We start from the raw sequence: 18,963 nt of genomic DNA, 5'->3' as shown, positions 1-18,963 counted from the left end.
TTTCAGCTCAATGATTACACCTAATCCTCATTGTGTTATTACTGAACATTTTTCTCCACTATGTGCTTGAGTGCTATGAATCCTCTCAATGTTAACCTTTGCCTTTTATTAAAAAAACCTCTAAGTGTAATCATTGCCACTGAACAGGTTATTCTCACAATGTAATGAAAGTTCTCTTTTTCCTTCCTGTCTATCTTTGTCACTTGGATTCTAACAGATTAGTTTCAGTTTCCTGTCCAGTATGAAGTGGCTCATGTATTTACTGAGTTTCCCTGCAGACTCAGAAGTCTTGGTTTTATTCACCTTCTTGAGTGCACTGTGTGTTGTTAATGTGAGCATACCTGACCTTCATGTGTGTGAATACAATCAAGAGTCTGTATATACCGACTATGTCATGACATGCTGTGCATTTTTTACATCGCAGAATCAACATTTGCAATTGTATGACCATTTAAAATACTTCTGTTCTCTTTGCCCTTGAACTGTACACATATACGTTCTAACATACATGATATTTATATCCTCTTTGTCATTCGTGTTTCCTCTGCTTGAATCACATGAGATTTGTGACTCATTCATGGTCTTGACCCACTTATTGCCAGGGTGAAAGGGAGCAGATTATCCAGGGGAAATTACAACCGACTGTAATTCAAGAAATCTCTTTGTTCATGCTTACACGAAACAAAGGAAACAATAAACATATAAATACTTTCCATTCAGTCCATGGAACATCTTATTCCTAGAACATGTGCCGGATGAATCCGCTGATGAATCTGCTGATCTACATCTGAATTCCTTCCTATAGGTGTGAGTGAGGACAGCCAAAGTAAACAGTCTGCAGAAAAAGCCGCAGCTCAGGCAACGCACAACAGGAGGCTGAGATGAAGAAGAAGGACAACTCAGCCACAGGCAGCTGGAAGTTAGACAACAACCAGATCTCCTCTGCAGTGAAGAACTCCTGCCATCCCGATCTGAAGGTATTGTACTTTGAGGAGAAATTAGATCCTCACTGACGACCCCTGAACCTTTAGCCAAACCATGTAAAATAAAGTGAGGCATGTTCCGATTTTGTGACCTAAGTAAACCGAGATGCACCACTTGAGTTATTTGTGGAGTTTCGTTTATTCTAAACTCCTTTATTTCCCCAGTCTGTTGAGAAGACAGTCAAAATGCCAACATTTCTTAAAAATGTTGTGACCACCAAAACACCCAGTTTTGGAATTGCAGGGGAAAAACTACAATAATAGACGTACACAGGCCAATGGGGACAGTGCATACCAGAGAATGCTCATATAAACTATGTATTTCAGCCTAAAGGGAGAGAGGACCCACATGTCTGTCATTTTCACAGACATCTGACCGGCCAAGAGAAGACAAACCAATATGACTGGAATCACATGGGCATAAGAAACTGAGACAGACTGCATGTGTTGGTTTCAATATGTGTTTCCTGTAGAATATATAGTGGGGATATGTTGAAGCCGTTGTTCAGCAGGTGCCTCCTACACTTTGTTTAGCCCGGTCATTTAGAAAAGCAGATTATCTACAGACAATGAGCTAGATAAAATCACTTAGGTATCGTCTGTGTATTGTGATGTGAATCCATGAATGTTTGAACTCCTGATGAGAGTTTCAGCAGAGTGTGCTGCATGTTTCTACCAGGCCAATGTGAGGGACTGAACAGGAAGGAATGACGAGTCGTTAGATTTTGAAAATAAGTGCTTTATTTACACAGAAAATTTGAAAAAAACTTTAAACAGAAACAAGCAATGAACTTATGGGATAACACTTACAGAACAAAAGGGGTCACATACATACAGGTTGATCAGCCTAATTATACGCAAAGTGGACTAAATGAACTCAGGTTAACATTAACTAACAAGAAAAAAGTCAAATTAAAGCCCAAATATCTAAATACCAAACATAATTCGAACACAATATTGACGCATGGACGAAGCATCTCCACTTCCTTCTATTATCCAGAAGTGAAGCTGAAATATCCCAGATACGAATGCCGGCATCTTGCGTATTTGGAGCCAGAGTCTGCAGCGATTGGGGGATGGAACTGCCGTAGAAGTGGAGGCAGGTTACCAACTTTTGTTTTTGTGTAGCTGCAACATCAACATCAGTTGATCTTCTAAGGTGTTGAGTGCAGCAGTTCCCTCTGCCCTTTGGACTGTGTATTAAGTGGCTGTGAAAAATTCCTTAGACATAGTTTGTGCTTCAGGGCAGAACAGAGGGTCTGTACCACTTACTTGGATTAAGAAGCACGTTGGACAATAATTAAAAAGCTGCTTAGTGAAATGCTTCAGCTACAAGCAACAACAATGAGGAATTTCAGTCACGCTGCCGTTTTGTCCTCCTGTGTTTTTATTCCTTCTGTGTGGTAATCCCACCGTGAACCTCACTTGAAACATTCATTTGTTTATCTCGAGAAACTGACTCTGTCTTTTGCTGCTGCTGCTGCTGCTGCATGTCTCTTCAGCCCAAAGTCGATGTATTTTACCTTTCATGCAAATATTGTTAGGTACAGGTAGCTGTCAAATTGCTGTTGCCACAAAGTAGCAAGCTATTTTAAACTCTTGCTGGTTTATTTCTCAAGTTCAGATTTAAAAGTATAATCCTATTATGGTGCGTTCACACCAAACACGCTGAAAATTTACTCCTGTATGTATCAAAATGTTTTAGATCGTCAGACATAAAATATCCAACTCGAAGCGGCTTCGTTTTCACCATGTTTTTAGTCTAATTGTCCTCTGTTATCCTCCGGAGCCGCACACGCTCGCACCACTATGCTCTTGATTATCCCTTTGATATCAACCAATAAAACTAACAAGGGCTTTTAAAGAGTTAATTGCTAAGTACCCTCTAATCAGAGTCAAAATTCTCTCAGAAATTATTAAAATTAAAAAATACAAATCGTGTCACACAGAGAATAAGCACTAACCATGACAGGCCCAGTTAATGCAGTCATAGGAAAACCGTCGTGCCCCTGCATTCCTGCAGCAGCATTACATCCGTATATACTGGGTGGTGTGGAAACATAATTATACACTTGACATTAAAACAAAGCCTGCACTTACCTTAAGAGGTGTGGAGCAGCTTGATGGTTGCCATAGCTCCCCCGCTGCCTCTTAACTCCATGCAATTTTCTCATTTATTTGCAGTGATTGACAGAGGCTGTAGCCACGTATCCACCCTCTGGACCAAAAAAGACATCGCGTTCATTGTTTACTGAGCCCGCTTAAAGCATTCAAATGTACTAATGTGCCAATTACAAATGGATCAAGTGGTTAACTTAAGCAATGCACTTATTTTTGTTGTTTAAGTTTTTAATGCCAATTCCTTTCAAATTTGGCACAAATGTTCGTTTATGCTAATGGATTTACTGAATACTTTTATGTGGGCAAAGGTCAAAGGTCAAGGCCACACAAAACATATTTTTGGCCTCTTGAGGATCACATCTCAAGTCTGCTTTTAGGGAATTTCTTATATATGGAATATTATGACCAGTTTTCACTTGGACTCAAAGATTAATTGATCAGCTTCCAGTGGTCAAAGGTCAAAGGTTACATTGTCCTCATATGAATTGGAAACAAATGTAGGTAGACTGAAATTGCACCTGTCGGCGGAGGTGCACAACAGCAGTGCAGTATTTCTAGTTTTGAAGTGGGTTATTACAAACTTATCTTGTCATATAAGGTGTATCTGAATTCAATGTAGCTTTCATATGAGATTAGAACAAATTCTGTTGGTGGAAAATGAAAAACAGGAGCGTTCTTACGTGGCGTGCAGAAGCTTCCTGATCTCTGAGAGTGCGGGCTGTGTTTACCTCTCACCTGTATCCAATCCCGCAGCCTGTCGTTGGCTCTGTCAGCTCACAGTGCACTGGATGTGTCTGTGTCCTATGGGATTGGCTTCTCTAATCCTCCCTTTGTTGGTGACAGTCAGTGGCCACAGGTGGCTGAGCACAAATAGGAGGAAGCTAAATATGGCCACTACAAAGCTGGATCTGCACTGCAAATTTGCATCATACATATACACACTCATTTGCATTCACCAAACCACAAGATAGTGCCTATCGCTAAATGAATGCACTTTGTGGGAACATAGATTTGTTGTATTGGCTAAAAACATATTTTCAGACTACTCATGTTTCCTTTCTGCCAGCCGACTTAATTGACCATGAGTTATAAAAATCCCCAAAAAGTAATGAAAAATATGATATGTTTTGAATGTGAATGGCGAGGAGAGATTATTCAGGATGGTTTTGTTTCACACTGTGTTCCGTCTTCTGTCTGTGTGTGTGTAGATGTTCCTGGCAGCCCTGTCCTTCGCCTACTTTGCCAAGGCTTTATCTGGCAGCTATATGAAGAGCACAATTACACAACTAGAGAGGCGATTTGACATCTCCAGTTATCTGATCGGCATCATAGACGGGAGCTTCGAAGTAGGTGAGTTTGTCTCTATTACACCTGGCTATCCATGGACTTTGCATCTTGAATCATTTAGAGGCTAATGAGAGTTGATTGATAATATGTCCGCAGCATGTCAGCCGGTTTGACACTACCTCATATATGCAACCCCCCCCCCCCATTGAGCTTTGCATAGTCACCGGTCGCATAATAACAAATTGACTCTTAATGAGTGAAACATCGTTTGACTGTGTGCGTAGGCTTGGAGAGGAATATGGAATGAAAAATAGATCATAGTAAATGTGTGCAGATTTATTAAATATTTACACTGGCTTTACACAACCTATAGAGCTATAAATGACAATTTACAGATGAGGCACATCTGTCCTCTACATGTTGTGAACACCCAGTTCGCAGTGACCGACATACTGTGCGGGACTTGCAGACACATACTCAAATATTAAAGAACCTTGCTTTGTCCAGTCAATATAATCCTTCCAAATGAACAAACAGAGCAAAACACAGAGTGTTTGTCAAGGTTTTTGAATTGAAAGACAAAAACAGACCAGTGTCAAGAAATAGGACAAATACATGAAAACGCTGTGTCCTGTTTCCCAACACATCCTCTGTCAACAAGGTGTATGTGTGCTGTCGTCTGAATGTAAAGACTAGCTCTCCCTGTTGGAGCAGCACTTGAAGGTGGGGATCATACTGTGTGGCATACGGATCAGAAAATCACAATAGCCAACATCTGACAGTCAAATCCCTCCATATACGGTATATCAGAAACAGTGCTTACAGGAGTTCACCAGCACACATCATTTAGATGAATAAATAAAAAAGGATTCATTTTATGTTATCATATCTGAAGAAACTTTTTCATGCAAGTATAAACTGTATACAGCTTTGATAGCATACTATAATTAGGATCTTCTCTCAAGTGGGTCTCATGTTTAATGCCTTTGACACATCCTCTGATCATCTCCACCCTCTAGGGAATTTGCTGGTGATTGCCTTTGTGAGCTATTTCGGCGCCAAACTCCACCGACCCAAGATCATAGCAATCGGGTGCATCTTGATGTCTTTCGGCACCTTCTTGATCGCCATGCCGCATTTCATCATTGGCCGGTAGGAAAACTGTCATATCTGTATTTAACACTGTCAACCCAATGCAGTATGTATTATTTAGAACATGTAATCTCTGATGCATGTGTTCACAGAGTATCTAACGATACCTGACGCTTTCTCCCTCCCCTTGTTTAACAGTCACATTGGTATTTTGTACGCAGCTATAAGATTGAAACGTCCGTTAGATCTTCAGGGAATTCAACCAATAGCCTCTCTCCATGTCCAGTGAGCTCACCTGAGTCCATCAGGGCAGGTGACAGACCCTCCATACTGCCCTCTAAAGGTAAGATAAGTTGTTCTTACTGTGCTCAGTCAGGAGATTGGTCTGCGTCAGAGACTGTATATAAAGATGGACGACATGATGGCTCTCCAAAAGTGAAGCCAAAATCTTCATCATACCCTGGTGGCTGGCTACAGAATAGGTCATAAACCTCCATGAACAAAACTAAAAAGTGAAAGTATACATGAAAAAACAAAATGGTTTCTATCACTTTAGGTAGTTTAGTACTTAGGTAGGATGATCAAGTAATTTATCCAATAAGTTTGGTTTTATTTAGTTATTTGATAAATGGGGTGATGAGACATGATCGAGACGTGGAGACGTGTCATTCGACATTATACACAGTCTGTGGTCGGCATCATAATGATATTTTTGGCACAAGTCAAAGAGGAACGTTCTGTCACTTTCTGAGACTTACAATTCTAAGTCCACTCAACTCATCTCGTTTTTTTTTCTGTCTAATTTTGAACTGTAGGATGTGTGCGTGAGTCCAGTGTTTCGATGTGGATCTACGTGTTTTTGGGAAATGTCCTGCGTGGGATCGGAGAGACTCCAGTACAGCCTTTGGGAATCTCCTACATTGATGATTATGCACAGTCTGAGAATGCTGCCCTCTATATTGGTAGCGCACCTTATTCTCTGTTTATGTTTACACCGATGCCATTCAAATTAAGACATTTTTTAAATCATTAACTTCATTAACAATATATCTTATTTTCAGCCAACTGGTTTTTTTGTTGTTATTTACAGAAATAAATTACCAGAATATTCTGTCATGGTCATGTCTAATGTTCATACTGTATTTTATCAGATCAAAAATGCTCATTAGACAAATTGAATGTCATTATGATTATTAATTGACTGTACCACATAATCGAATGTGTTACAGTAGAAAGTGATAACGGATAAATATCTTTGTCGTGTATTACAGGTTGTGTCCAAACAATATCAATAATTGGTCCCGTGTTTGGCTACCTGCTGGGGTCGCTTTGTGCCAAGATCTACGTCGACATTGGTTATGTGGACATGGGTGAGTAACATTATATCATTAATAAACTGACTGACTGAGCTTGAACTTGGTATGGATTTATTGTGGATTATCATTTGTTCACAATAACAAACTACACCAACACTCCACTGTGGAGAGCAGGATTTGGTAAGTGGTTGTTGTACGTGACAGTTTTACAGCTGTGTGAGACACAATGCTCGATTACGTTGTAACCTTGGTTCTCTGAGTGAAGAGACTATCTCTCCACTCCGTTACATATTCCATATGTATGGAGTAACTCTTTAGTGTGCATCCGACAAGCTGATATGTGACACTTTGCTAATTCCTGTGCCTGTTGCAATTACTTTACTGCTTCTGGGCCAAATATAGCTGTAGGCTCCACTGGCAATGTCAGTACACGGTCGTAATCCCTTTGCCTGGGACTGGGATTGCCACAGGTAGCATGTGCTACAACCCTGCCCCGTCTGCAGCATCTGCTAGCTCCATAATAATGCGGGAGAGGCATGAGGGAGCCACCTGAAGTCTACCTTCCTGTTCCTGACCGGACAGGTTGCGAAGTTAGAGACACGTGATGGCCCCACTGTTAGCCAGATGGGTCTAGTCTCATTCTTACAGTATAATCTGACTGGGAAGAAAACACTTTGAAGCTGTTGTAAACTTTTCTGTGGTCTCCTCGCGTTGCGTTTGAACATTTACCAAAGCCCAAAGGTTGACGTCTATGTAAAGCATTTTGAATCAAGTCTGTAAATAAACTGTATTAGATAAATAAACTTGCCTTGCTTAACCTATTATTACCTATATTTAAATATAGTTAAAAGAAATATGCATCTATATTAAATTCCTCCGTGAAGCAAATTAATGAAAATTACTCATTGGTGATGACGTTCATATCACTTCTCTTCTCTTGGCAGAGACTGTGACTATCACGCCCGCTGATGCCCGCTGGGTGGGGGCATGGTGGCTGGGCTACCTCATCACCGGCACCATCACTCTCATGTCCGCTGTTCCTTTCTGGTTCCTGGCCAAGTCGCTGCCGATCCCCGTGGATAAACACGATACCAGCTGCACTCCAGAGCAAACCCGGTTCATCAAAGGTTCCCCGACCATGGAGCACAAGTTCAGACCCGAGGAGCCGGCTAATTTACATCAGATGGCCAAAGGTATAGAAAACAATGATTGCAGTGAATATCGAGTATTGGCATTGCGATGTGTTCAGTTGATTGAATCTGTGTGACCAATTTCTCAAGAGACATAAGAAGACGCCTGTGTTGATGTTCTGTAAACAAAAAGACGTGATCTCCTTTGCGAAATTTTAACGTTATGTCCCGCTTCATGTATTCTCTGCCCAGGCGCCAGCCCTCAATGTTCTGCAGATTTTGCTGTTGTCCTGAAAGCATCTGACATGGACAATATCCTGCTGAGTTTGTGTCTGATAAAAGCTCTATTTTCATATATCTATCTCTATAAGAACGGGATTTTTTAAAACTTTATTTCCTCTTGTGATTTAAAATGTTGCCTTCAAGTCTAAAAACAACTTCCTCTGCAGGTTTTACCATTATACACTTTGAACACATTTGTGGGTCTACCTTTGAATGCCACATGCTGGTGATTACAATCTATACATTTCGAGAACATGTATGTCTTAACCCCTAAACAACTGGTGCCCTGGTCGATCAGTGGTTTAGACGCCCATTGTGAACCACAAGGCTCCAGTTTGAGTCCGACTGGAGACATTTGTTACATCTCTCTCTCTTTTCATAGACTTTCTTCCAGCATTGAAGAGTCTCCTCGGAAATCCTGTGTACATCATCTACTTATGCGTGACCATCATTCAGTTCAACTCTCTCATCGGGATGGTCACCTACAAAACCAAGTACATTGAGCAACACTACGGCCAGTCGGCATCCAAAGCCAATTTCCTCATGGGTAAGCAGACTATTCTGATAATTCATAATGTTTCCCTTGTTTCATGATGTTCATATGTTAATTTTTTGTTTTAGCAGTTAAAACAATTCAAATCAGGATTTACCCAGAGGGGCCATTACATGTCTAACATCCACGCACAATTCCTGATTCAGTAACCTCCGCATTTAAGTTATTCCTTGTTTACTGTTAGCTCTATAACTTTTAATGTATTTTGAAAATTATTCCTTGTTCTAGCAAATTGTTTACTTATAAAATTTGTTTTTAAATATTGACAAATTGTCAAATATATTGTTTGTCAGATTAATGTGCATTTCAGGGGCTAATCAGATTTCAGCTGACGCCAGTTCCCCCCTTGCCCAAAAAATAATTTCATCTTCACACCATCATTTAGTTTTACATGAAACATGAACGAGACTACATTAAAATGAATGAGCATTCCGACTTTGATCCTTTTTGGCTGGCGGCTCAATGTGAGAGAGGTCTTTCCTGACCCCTGAGTCCTTTTAAGAAAGCATTGTGTTCTGCCGTCTGGTTCAGGCATGATCAACATCCCGGCTGTGGCCCTCGGGATGTTCTCTGGAGGGGTCGTCATGAAGAAGTACAAGCTGGGTATCATGGGAGCAGCTAAATTTGCCTTCGGGACTTCACTGCTGGGCTACTTCCTGTCACTCTTTTTCTTCGCCATGGGCTGTGATAACTCTAAAGTGGCAGGGATCACTGTTTCATACACTGGGTATGTGATGTGATATATGACTGTCATTTCATATAGGCCTCTTATAAATCCTGAGTTAGCGATGCTGCTGCAGTTGCGCTTTGCTCTCACTGAAGGAGGCGGGGTCTAACGGCCCCTGCCTGCTCTGATTGGATCAATGGGCCGATACTCCTCTCGTTATTGATTACTTATAAAAATATAAAAAACAATGTGAACATGTAACACGATGCATTGTTAAAATGTAGTGGAGATTGAAGAAAGTACAGATATTTGCTGATACATGTAAAGGAGTAAAGATGCAAAGTACTTGGAAGTCAATTTAAAGATACATGATGTACTCAGGTACAGTAATGAAGTAAATGTACTTTATTACATCCTACCACTGCCTTTTGTATTGCGTTGTTGAGTCTCCGTTCTGTGTCTCATTTCCCATGAACAGTAAAGATGCCTTGGCCCTATTGGGCTTATGTGATGTATTTTTCATTAGTGCAGTCAATAATACATGTATTATCTTTTCACGTCGCCACATGCAGGGTGGAAGGTTTGCCTCATCAGGAGCGCTCTCTCTTCTCCGACTGTAATTCGGATTGCTTGTGCTCCGGAAGGGAGTGGGACCCGGTGTGTGGAGAGAACGGGATCACCTACATGTCCCCGTGCTTGGCTGGGTGCACATCGTCTTCTGGATCTGGGAGAAACACGGTCAGACACACAACACTGTCATCATTACACATCTATTGCAACCTACGCCAGGGAGGTTATGTTTTCTTCCCCGTCCGTTTGTTTGTTTGTTTGTTTGTAAGCAAGATTACACAACAGCAACTGAACAGATTTCCACGTATTGGTCAGGGAAGAACCCTTTAAATGTTGGTGCAGATCTGGATCTGGGGGTGGATCCATGATCACTTCCTTTAACACTGTAAGACAGGGCATTTTTCAATGTTTCCATTATTCACCATTTTCCCAAGGGAATAACTAATGAACTGATTTCTATGAGTTCGGGGAATTTGGTGCAGCTTGATTGAAGTTGTTGGCCCCCAGCGGAGGTGTGTGCTTTACTGAGTGCTTGTAGCTTTGTTTCATTACTGGAAAACACACATATTTAGATTGCTGCTGTTTCTGCTGCTGTTTTTGTTGCTACTCATGTCTAAACAGCAGCACATTTACGTAAAGTGTTTCCTGCTCATCTATCACTGATATCAAATTATTTTTCTTCTCTGTTTTAGGTTTTTGACAATTGCAGGTGTGTGGCTGCGGCTAACACCCAGCCCGGAAATCTGACGGTCAGCCTGGGCCAGTGTCCGCGCGGGGACAGCTGTGAAAAGATCTTCCCATACTTCCTGGCTCTGTCCGTCCTCAGCTCGTTCATCATCTCTCTCGGGGGAACACCAGGCTATGTGCTGCTCATCAGGTCTCTCCACAACTCCTCTTACCTGCTAAAACGAATCGCTTCATTATCCTCACATGCAGTCTGTGTTTTGAACCAGTGCATCATCTTCTCATTCCTGGACAGATTTCACTCCCTGCTGTTATCAGGAAATTATGTTCACCTCTTTATGATACAGTGTCATTGATGGAGATACAGGGATGCTGTTAGAAAATCTATGTAATACTGTCATATTAAATACAGGACAATGTTTGTGATTTCTTTTTAATATATGGACATTTCATACCAGTCTTAGAATTTGTATGCTACGACAGACATTTAAGAAATTAGACATGTTTTTTGAGTCATATCAAATTCAGATGTTTAAGATTTAGGATTTTGTGTCTTAAAGCAAATTATCAATATAATGCTCACACATACTGTTTTAAGTCTTACAATAACAATTTTAACAATTGTCTGTTGTCAGGATGAAGAGTTAAGTCTTCCTTAACGCCTCTGTTTTGTTTCTGTAGGTTCATTAAACCGGAGCTGAAATCACTTGCACTTGGGATCCACACACTGGCCACTCGCACACTCGGTGAGAACCTTTCTCTATTTTGTCGTGAGGAAGTATTACTGGATTTTTGTACCCTGTATTTGAAGTAACAAGTTATTTTAAATTGTACAACAGCTGGAATACCTGCCCCTATATACTTTGGAGCAGTAATCGACACAACATGCCTCAAATGGGGATACAAGCTGTGTGGAGGAAGAGGAGCATGTAGAATATATAACACTGCAGCTTACAGGTAAATAAAACTCACAGTAAAATATAACTGCACTGGCAGTACTGTGAGCTCATTAACAAAATAAAACATAGAGGAACGACTTTGCTCTTCTCAGATATTTATAAAAGATATAGAACAAAACATAAGTTCAGCACTAGAGTGGTGCCAGAGGGAAGGTCATGTGAGTTCGAGACTGGAGTTCATGTTTTTTGAAAAATGATAATTTGTTTACCTTGTTTTTTTCCATATAAAAGTTAAGTTAAATTAGATTGAAGAGAAACACTGTTAAACCAGCTTGGATATAATTTCTCTCATTAAAACTAATTGCAAGTGATTCGTAACCACCCTAACAGTCATTCATGTGTTTTGGCAGGATAGTGTACCTGGGCCTGGTTCTGGGCTTGAGGACAGTCTCCTTCTTCTTTTGTATTTTCGGTTTTGCAGTCTTTAAAAGACATATTAAGAGGGAGGAGAAAAGCGCCCTGACCAATGGGAACGCAGAGATGGAGTCCCTGAGGAAAGAGGAGAACAGCTCCACGCACTGTGAGCAATTTGTTGTGGCCTTGGACTGCAGTCCTGACAGAGAAACTCGCTTGTGAGCCTCAGCACAACCTGTTGGTCTTTTCTGAATCAGCTCCAGGGAGCAGCACCTCAGGTGTGCAGAGGAGCACACACTGCGGAAGCATTTCAGAGCACACAAAATAAAGTACAGAATGTATATGTACGGGATTTGTTGAAACATAAGATTACTGACAAAGAGCCACTTTATAAACATGCTGCTTCAGGAATGTGTACATTTATGTTTGTGTTTTTTCATGAATTGAAAACTTTTTTAGAAAAAACTATTGTAATTGTGCTTTATATAATATGTTTGTCTTTGTTTTTATGATAAAACTTGACATAATCATTTCTCAGATTCAACACATATTACGGTGCCTGAATTCATGGCTTCACTTTCACTTCAGCAGAGTTTCCTGCGTTAAACAGGCCTGCAGACAGTTTCTGTGGCACATCTGCTGGAATAACTGTGAGTGAGGCTGCACTGAGACAGAGTCGATGTTCGAACCTGCGAACGACTGAGGTCAGCAACCTGATCAAAGCAGCAGAGGAACAGCTGCCCACTGAAAGATGATATGTTGAGGCCAAGCTATCAGTCCAGATGTGAAATAAATCATTCCTGCCGTAGAATCGCTGTTTCATTACAATTTGTGGCTTCGGCAGCCAAACTTGTCTCTATGAGAGGGAGAAGCCATGTCTGCTGGTGAGGACTGTGATAAACAGCTTCAGAACACGTGTGTGTGTGTGTCGAGCCTTGGATTCGTTTTTGCAGCGTTGATTTACAAACCACATGTACTGTACCTGACTGCACATTGTATAATATATGTACAGTAGCCACCAGTGTGCCTCGTCATTATGGAGCTTCTTGCATTTTGTTTTCAAAACGTAATCTTATGTTGTGTCTGTGTGGTATCGGCCTTTTTCTCTGCATCACCGTGCGGAACACACAGTCAAGGTTTGTTGTTTGTTTTCAATGTACATAGTGTATACCAGTGAAACAAAAAATTACAAAAAAAAGTCACATTTTACTATATGTTCGAAGGAAGATAGAGATTTAAACACAAACCTTTCGCAAAGGCCCATGAACAGTCTACGAATGAAACCACATTTAAATTCATTGCATCCAGATTTTATTTGGATCTGCACTAACTTGCACACACTCGTAAACATCAGTTCCTTAAACAATCTTTTTTCATCAAGATCCATGAATTATTATTATATCTCACTTTGTTAAAGAAAGTGAAAAAAAATCCTGGATCTGCCCCCTGATCCAGAACCACACAAACTTTAATGGATTCTTTCCTTATCTATACTGCCCCCTCTCCTTTGGTAATCTGTCCAATAGTTTTTGCGTTGTCTTGCATACAAACAAACATGCAAATCAATCAACAAACTGACAGAGTTAATCATATGATTAAACTTTAATATGAATAAAATCTGCTTTTGTCCAGCTTTTATTTATCAAAACTTTTAAAACATACAAACAAATGTGAAATACATGTCACACTATAGTAGCAACTTAGCATTAGCATGAATACCATGGAGATAACGCAGCATGTTTCATGTGCTGATAGGACGACAGTAAACTGGTGGTCTGGGGTTATTAATTATTATTAAGTATTAGTATTACCGATAAGCATAAGACCCTGAGGAAATATTAAGAGATATTTTCCCTTCATTTGTTGAGTGAATAGATGGTAGAGCAACACACAAAAAGTGATCATGTACGTTCAGCCTTTAAAAAAATACATTAAATCCAAGTGTTTTTCTTTTGTTTGTTTAATGCTGACGATTGAAACATGTGCCTCTGTTCAGATATGAAGGTAAATGAAAGTGCAACACAGATGTGTTGGTGAGCTACTGCATGTAGCACACAGTTGTAACGAGAAGACAGAGGAGAAACAACTACTGTGACTGTGTTCCTGTGGTTACTGATCCTTTTTGTCTTCTGCACTCTGGAGATTCTGTGGATCAAAAAAAGGATAATAAAAAAAAAGATTGTACAATTTTTGTATTTCAGTATTTTGTGACTGTGTATTTGCATGTATGTGCACCAGTGAGTGTTACCTGGAGTTGATGGTGTTCCGTCAGTAGTCGGTCATACTCGTGTGCCAGACCTTTCGACTGCCTCTTCATGGCTTCTACCTCAGCGTGAGACTTGTGCACGGCTGCAGGCACAAACAGTCCCACGTCTATAAATTGCTCTGTAAGCAGTATGCTGCATATGCAAGATGTGACCCGCAGTGGTTCATGCTGTTTATGAATAATTTTTTGCATCAACACTGCTTTGCTTTGTGTAACTGAATGCAGAGCATGGTGTCTGAAGGCAGCAAGGATTACTCACCCTCGTCTGCAGTCTTCAGTTGACCTGCCAGCTCTTCCACCTCTAGCCGCAGTTGCTGGTTTTTTGATGACGTGGAGTTTTCCTCTTCCTGGAGCGCCTGAGCACAAAGGATTTTCTCTAATTACTGAGCTTAAAAGGTTTATCTTAACAGCCGAAAACAGGGTACATACAAAGTAGAAACCATATCGAAACAAGAATGCGCTACCGCTTACAGAATATTAAATCAGTGGACATGACCCACAAAACTTCAACCTTGGTGGATGATACGTGATGTTAGACTAGTTAGTGCCTATTTGAGGACAAAAGTAAAACTTTACGTCATCAAGGTCTGTTAAACTGTATTTCTCACTTGTTTGAGCATCAGGTTGTCCTCCTGGTGCTGCTTGGCCGCTTTGACTGCATTGTCCATCTGCGCCTGAAGGCCTGCACTGCTCTCCAGTGTGACAGCAGCCTGGTTTAGCAAGGTGACAATCCGGCGCATGATGCTGTGATGAGTTCGCAGGACAGGGAAAGAGAGGAAGTGGAAGAAATGAAAACATAGGACCTCAGGAAGTAAAGTGGAAAAGGTAAGTAGGAAAATAGGCATTTGTGTGGAATGTTATAGGGATGTTCATTCTTGTTTTCTGAATGGATGGAGAGAAATAACACTGACAGCCAGAGGAAGAGAGAGAAGCCAGATAGGTAGAGGTTCCTCTGGGCTCTGAACAGCTTCATGAGCACATGGTCGTACAAATTGGGGTTCAAGTTGGCGTCTTGCACAGGCTCGGGCCCCGAGTACTTCCTCACCTCACGGAGGGCATCTGAGGGTGAGACAGGAGACAGAAAACATTACCGCTGCTGCTTGACACACAACATGTTAGTATTATTAGTCGGTGTCATCGCCCACAGCAGATTGTCTCTGACTCACAGCAGACTGCTTACCAAGGAAGAGAACAATGAGAACCATGATCATAGTAAAGAAGCATCTGTTCCAATATGGTGATAACCAGTTCCATATTCTCCAGCTGAAAACCAAACGCCATCTGAAAAAGTAGGTCAAAAGGACACTGTGAGTGGAGCTGCCATAACAATCAGTGGATCTGTCTAGAAAGGATGTTGTCTCACTCTGCTGGTGATTTGTGGGAACTGCATCTTTCAGTTTTATTATTTTACAACTCCACATAGCAAAATTGTTTTGGTCCAGATTTGGTCCACACTGCCACATTGTTTTTCATACCACATACTGTGTGGCATGATGGCAAATGGGCGGCCCGCTTCTGTTTGCCAGATGTGGGCCACAAGCAAACCACAGCAAAACCGCAAGACAACCAAAGGGTGTAAAAGGTGGCCCGAATTAGTTTTATGCTATTTGAGCCGTATTCACCATTCACAACATGGACCTCTTTAGGTTCACATCTAGATTACATGTTGCCTAAAGCAAAGTATGTTTGCCAAATAAAGGCCCATAATTTTTTGTTTTGGGATATTTGGGCCACAATTTTTGGGGAATATTTAGGCCACTTTAGACTCACATCCATTTTGTCTGGGTCATACGAGGTCATGAAGTGCTGCATCCTTGCCTGAGGTGACCCACACCCTTATGCTATGTGAGAAATTTGATTGAGACCACGAGTTGTTACGGACTTTAGATGATGTTGTGTGTTTGCGTATTAAACTGCGTTACCTCCGTGCTGATATGAAGGGTATACACAGGAAGAGGTTGACGACTATCTCTCCATAGAGGAAGAGAGCCACAACCGTCCACTGCAGAGTCATTGTTATTCTGAGAATATACACAAATTGTATTATCAATATGTGTAATATGAACAGCCTTGGTGTAACGTTAACCATTTCACTTTCAGACATAACCTGCCATTATCACACATGCTTTATTTTTCCAATATGCAATAATGATTAAATCAATTTGTACAAGTAGTAGTGAATGTCAATGTGAATATATATTATTTTTCACTATTTGCCTATTCTCCTGTGTACTCTTTATACTAATAAATGCAATTGCTTCACATTGTGGATTAACATTCTGAGCACACACACACACACACACACACACACACACACACACACACACACACACACACACACACACACACACACACACACACACACGCACACGCACACACACAGTTGTTTCACACAACTCAAAATCTGCAGCAATCGTCCTCAGCCTTTTGCTATTTTTATACTTTTACCTCTAACTCTATCCTGACTCTTCAGCAGCTTTTGTTCTCATTTTGTTTAAAAGCAGGAGGGAGTCGATCTGTTCTGACCGATGAATAGAGTTGTTGTCTTACCAGGAAAAGTTGAGCGAGCAGAAGAATGGGAAAGTCCAGACATGCGCACACATGAGCTCTCCCCCACAGTCACAACAGCTGCTGGGGACCATCAGAGGACCTGCAGCCCTAAATAAAACTCTGTCATTGGTCAGCCCCTTTGGATTTGTTAAAGACCCCAACGTCCACACAAACCAAGTGCTTTATTTCATGCTATTTAATAACTTAGAACAGCAAGATTTAAATGATTAATCATTTGGAGCAGTTCTTCCCTCTTGTGTGTGTCTGTTGGTGCCTTCTCACATTTCATGTCATGGTACAATAATAGTTCTGAGAAGAGACACTCACTGAATTTTTTAATAGAATTTAGGATATAATGTTTTTAATTTAACTCCAAGCTTAACACTGAAATAAACCAAGCAGATCTAACACTTTCCATATCTCTTAGGATATGTTGACTTTTCTGGGCATTTCCTCCACAAAGCAAAGTGAACCCATGTCCACAAGGTGGCGATGTTATCTAATGATATAACATTCAGTAATGGCAGGAAGTAGAGGGTCCAAAATCCAAATATTCCTTATGTTCAGAGTTTATATACAAAGAAGCAAAATAGCAGATATAGACAAGAAAACTTTATTTATACAGACCCTCCAAGACGATGTGATTCAAAGGCAAGAAAAAATCATTCATCAAAGACATAAAAACAGGACATCAGGAAAACATTAAATTTACAATTAAAAGACAATAAAACAAGGCGATTCAAACTGATTTACAGAGGCATTGAATTATTTAAAAGATCGAAATTGAAATGAAAACACATTAAAATTGTATTAGATTGCAATTAAAAGAGCAGCAAAAACAAGAAAACGAACAGTTTAAGATTAAGTGGATTATGTACGTAGTAAATTAGTTAGCAGACAACAATGTTTTAAGCCCTTATATAAAATGAACTGAGTTTTAGCAGACCCAGCTTGTTCCTCATAACCTTTTATATACAGTCTATGTTCATAACAGTTCAATAGATTAATGATGTATTTAGACCCAAGACCATTTAGTGGTTTATAGATTTTAAATTTGATCATTTGACACACAGGAAGTCAGGGCTGTGATTTAAAGACCAGTGTGAAGTTTTCCTAAAATTGAATTTGTTCTTGCTATGTTTCAAAGGTAGTTTAATAACGATGAATGTTTTTACCTGTGGCATATCCACGCATGGATTTGTTGAATGCACTTAAAAAAGTTGGGGACTGTAATCACCTGGTGACCCTGTTATGCAGAGTTTTGTGTCATTTGCATAATTTGTGGTAAGAGATGTAATTTTCCATAACCACAACAAGAGGGAGTATGTAGATGTGAATAGAAGAGGCCCGAGAATGGACCCTTGAGGAACACCAAATATGATTTTCAGTTTCCTGCCTGTCAAACACAATTTTATGGCCATCTGAGATCTGCAAAGACAAGTATTTGACACATCAGTACTCAAGTAAATTATACTTAAACCTTTAATGAGTCTAGGTTTAGATAAAAAAAGCTCATTCATAAAAAAAAAGACTTGAAAACATCGCTCTTTGTCTTTGTGTGTCTTTAAGAGTGAACACAAACAGCTGTTGGCTTGCTCACAAACAAATGCATTACATGAGTGTTCACATCACATCAACAACAGAGACTTGGGATTTCTTCAGCATAGCCTTCAGTGTCTTCTTAAATAATGAGGGTTTTTGACCCAATTCAGCTCCCTGGACTATTCTGTTTGTGTATTTCACCTTTTCCACTGTATTCAGATTGCAAAGTGTATTCACACAGGCCTCCTCTGTGAAGGGGACTGATAGCTGCTACCCTCTTTGACTGCATGTCTCATGAGTGCTGAGCAGCAAAATGTTTACAGCTGCTCCCTGTGATAGCTTTTTGAGAGTGGGCAAATGACTGTAGCAGAACTGAATGTGCTTTGATTGCTCTCCTTTGGCTCGCCATCTCAGAGGTCACAACTCGGGAGACGGAGTAGTCATTATGGTAAAAGGCCTGCAATGAGCAGATGGTCAGGCTGGGGTGATATTATGTTGAGAGTGTGCTTGGTGGAGTGTTGTCGATATGTATGTGTTAGTCCATATATATATATATTTCTTCAAAATCCTTGTTTGTTTTTTGCATGTGGGAACAAAATGCCCCAGA

The 18,963-nt window shown here is 40.4% G+C and overlaps 2 protein-coding genes across 3 annotated transcripts in view; one reads left to right on the top strand and one right to left on the bottom strand.

Annotated features, from left to right (window-relative positions):
* The window catches only part of LOC118109297 (solute carrier organic anion transporter family member 1C1), a 17,016-nt gene extending 2,834 nt beyond the window's left edge, over positions 1–14,182 (top strand). The window contains exons 2-15 of the mRNA XM_035156310.2: positions 806–977; positions 4,313–4,454; positions 5,411–5,543; positions 5,705–5,826; positions 6,299–6,445; positions 6,755–6,853; positions 7,744–7,992; positions 8,594–8,758; positions 9,296–9,491; positions 10,004–10,169; positions 10,694–10,878; positions 11,367–11,431; positions 11,525–11,642; positions 11,995–14,182. Of these exons, the coding sequence (XP_035012201.1) occupies positions 882–977; positions 4,313–4,454; positions 5,411–5,543; positions 5,705–5,826; positions 6,299–6,445; positions 6,755–6,853; positions 7,744–7,992; positions 8,594–8,758; positions 9,296–9,491; positions 10,004–10,169; positions 10,694–10,878; positions 11,367–11,431; positions 11,525–11,642; positions 11,995–12,220 (2,109 nt within the window). The 5' untranslated portion in view covers positions 806–881 and the 3' untranslated portion in view covers positions 12,221–14,182. The remainder of the gene's footprint in view (positions 1–805; positions 978–4,312; positions 4,455–5,410; positions 5,544–5,704; positions 5,827–6,298; positions 6,446–6,754; positions 6,854–7,743; positions 7,993–8,593; positions 8,759–9,295; positions 9,492–10,003; positions 10,170–10,693; positions 10,879–11,366; positions 11,432–11,524; positions 11,643–11,994) is intronic.
* Positions 13,616–16,910, bottom strand: LOC118109298 (B-cell receptor-associated protein 29). 2 transcript variants are annotated; one of them, XM_035156311.2, is made up of 8 exons: positions 16,815–16,910; positions 16,187–16,285; positions 15,445–15,545; positions 15,176–15,323; positions 14,873–15,008; positions 14,524–14,620; positions 14,247–14,347; positions 13,616–14,143 (listed from the first exon to the last, which is right to left on the bottom strand). In XM_035156311.2, exons 2-8 carry the CDS (start codon positions 16,276–16,278, stop codon positions 14,108–14,110), a joined length of 711 nt encoding a protein of 236 aa, XP_035012202.2. In that variant the 5' UTR covers positions 16,279–16,285; positions 16,815–16,910; the 3' UTR covers positions 13,616–14,107. The 2 variants fall into 2 exon arrangements, with proteins under 2 accessions (XP_035012202.2, XP_035012203.2); XM_035156312.2 differs by having other exon boundaries at positions 16,713–16,864.
* Positions 16,911–18,963: the final 2,053 nt, after the last annotated feature.

This window comes from Hippoglossus stenolepis, chromosome 5 (genome assembly GCF_022539355.2).
Source record: "Hippoglossus stenolepis isolate QCI-W04-F060 chromosome 5, HSTE1.2, whole genome shotgun sequence".
In the NCBI taxonomy this organism is placed as follows: Eukaryota; Metazoa; Chordata; class Actinopteri; order Pleuronectiformes; family Pleuronectidae; genus Hippoglossus; species Hippoglossus stenolepis.
Note: the sequence above shows the minus strand (reverse complement) of the source record. Positions and strands in the feature narration are given on the sequence as shown.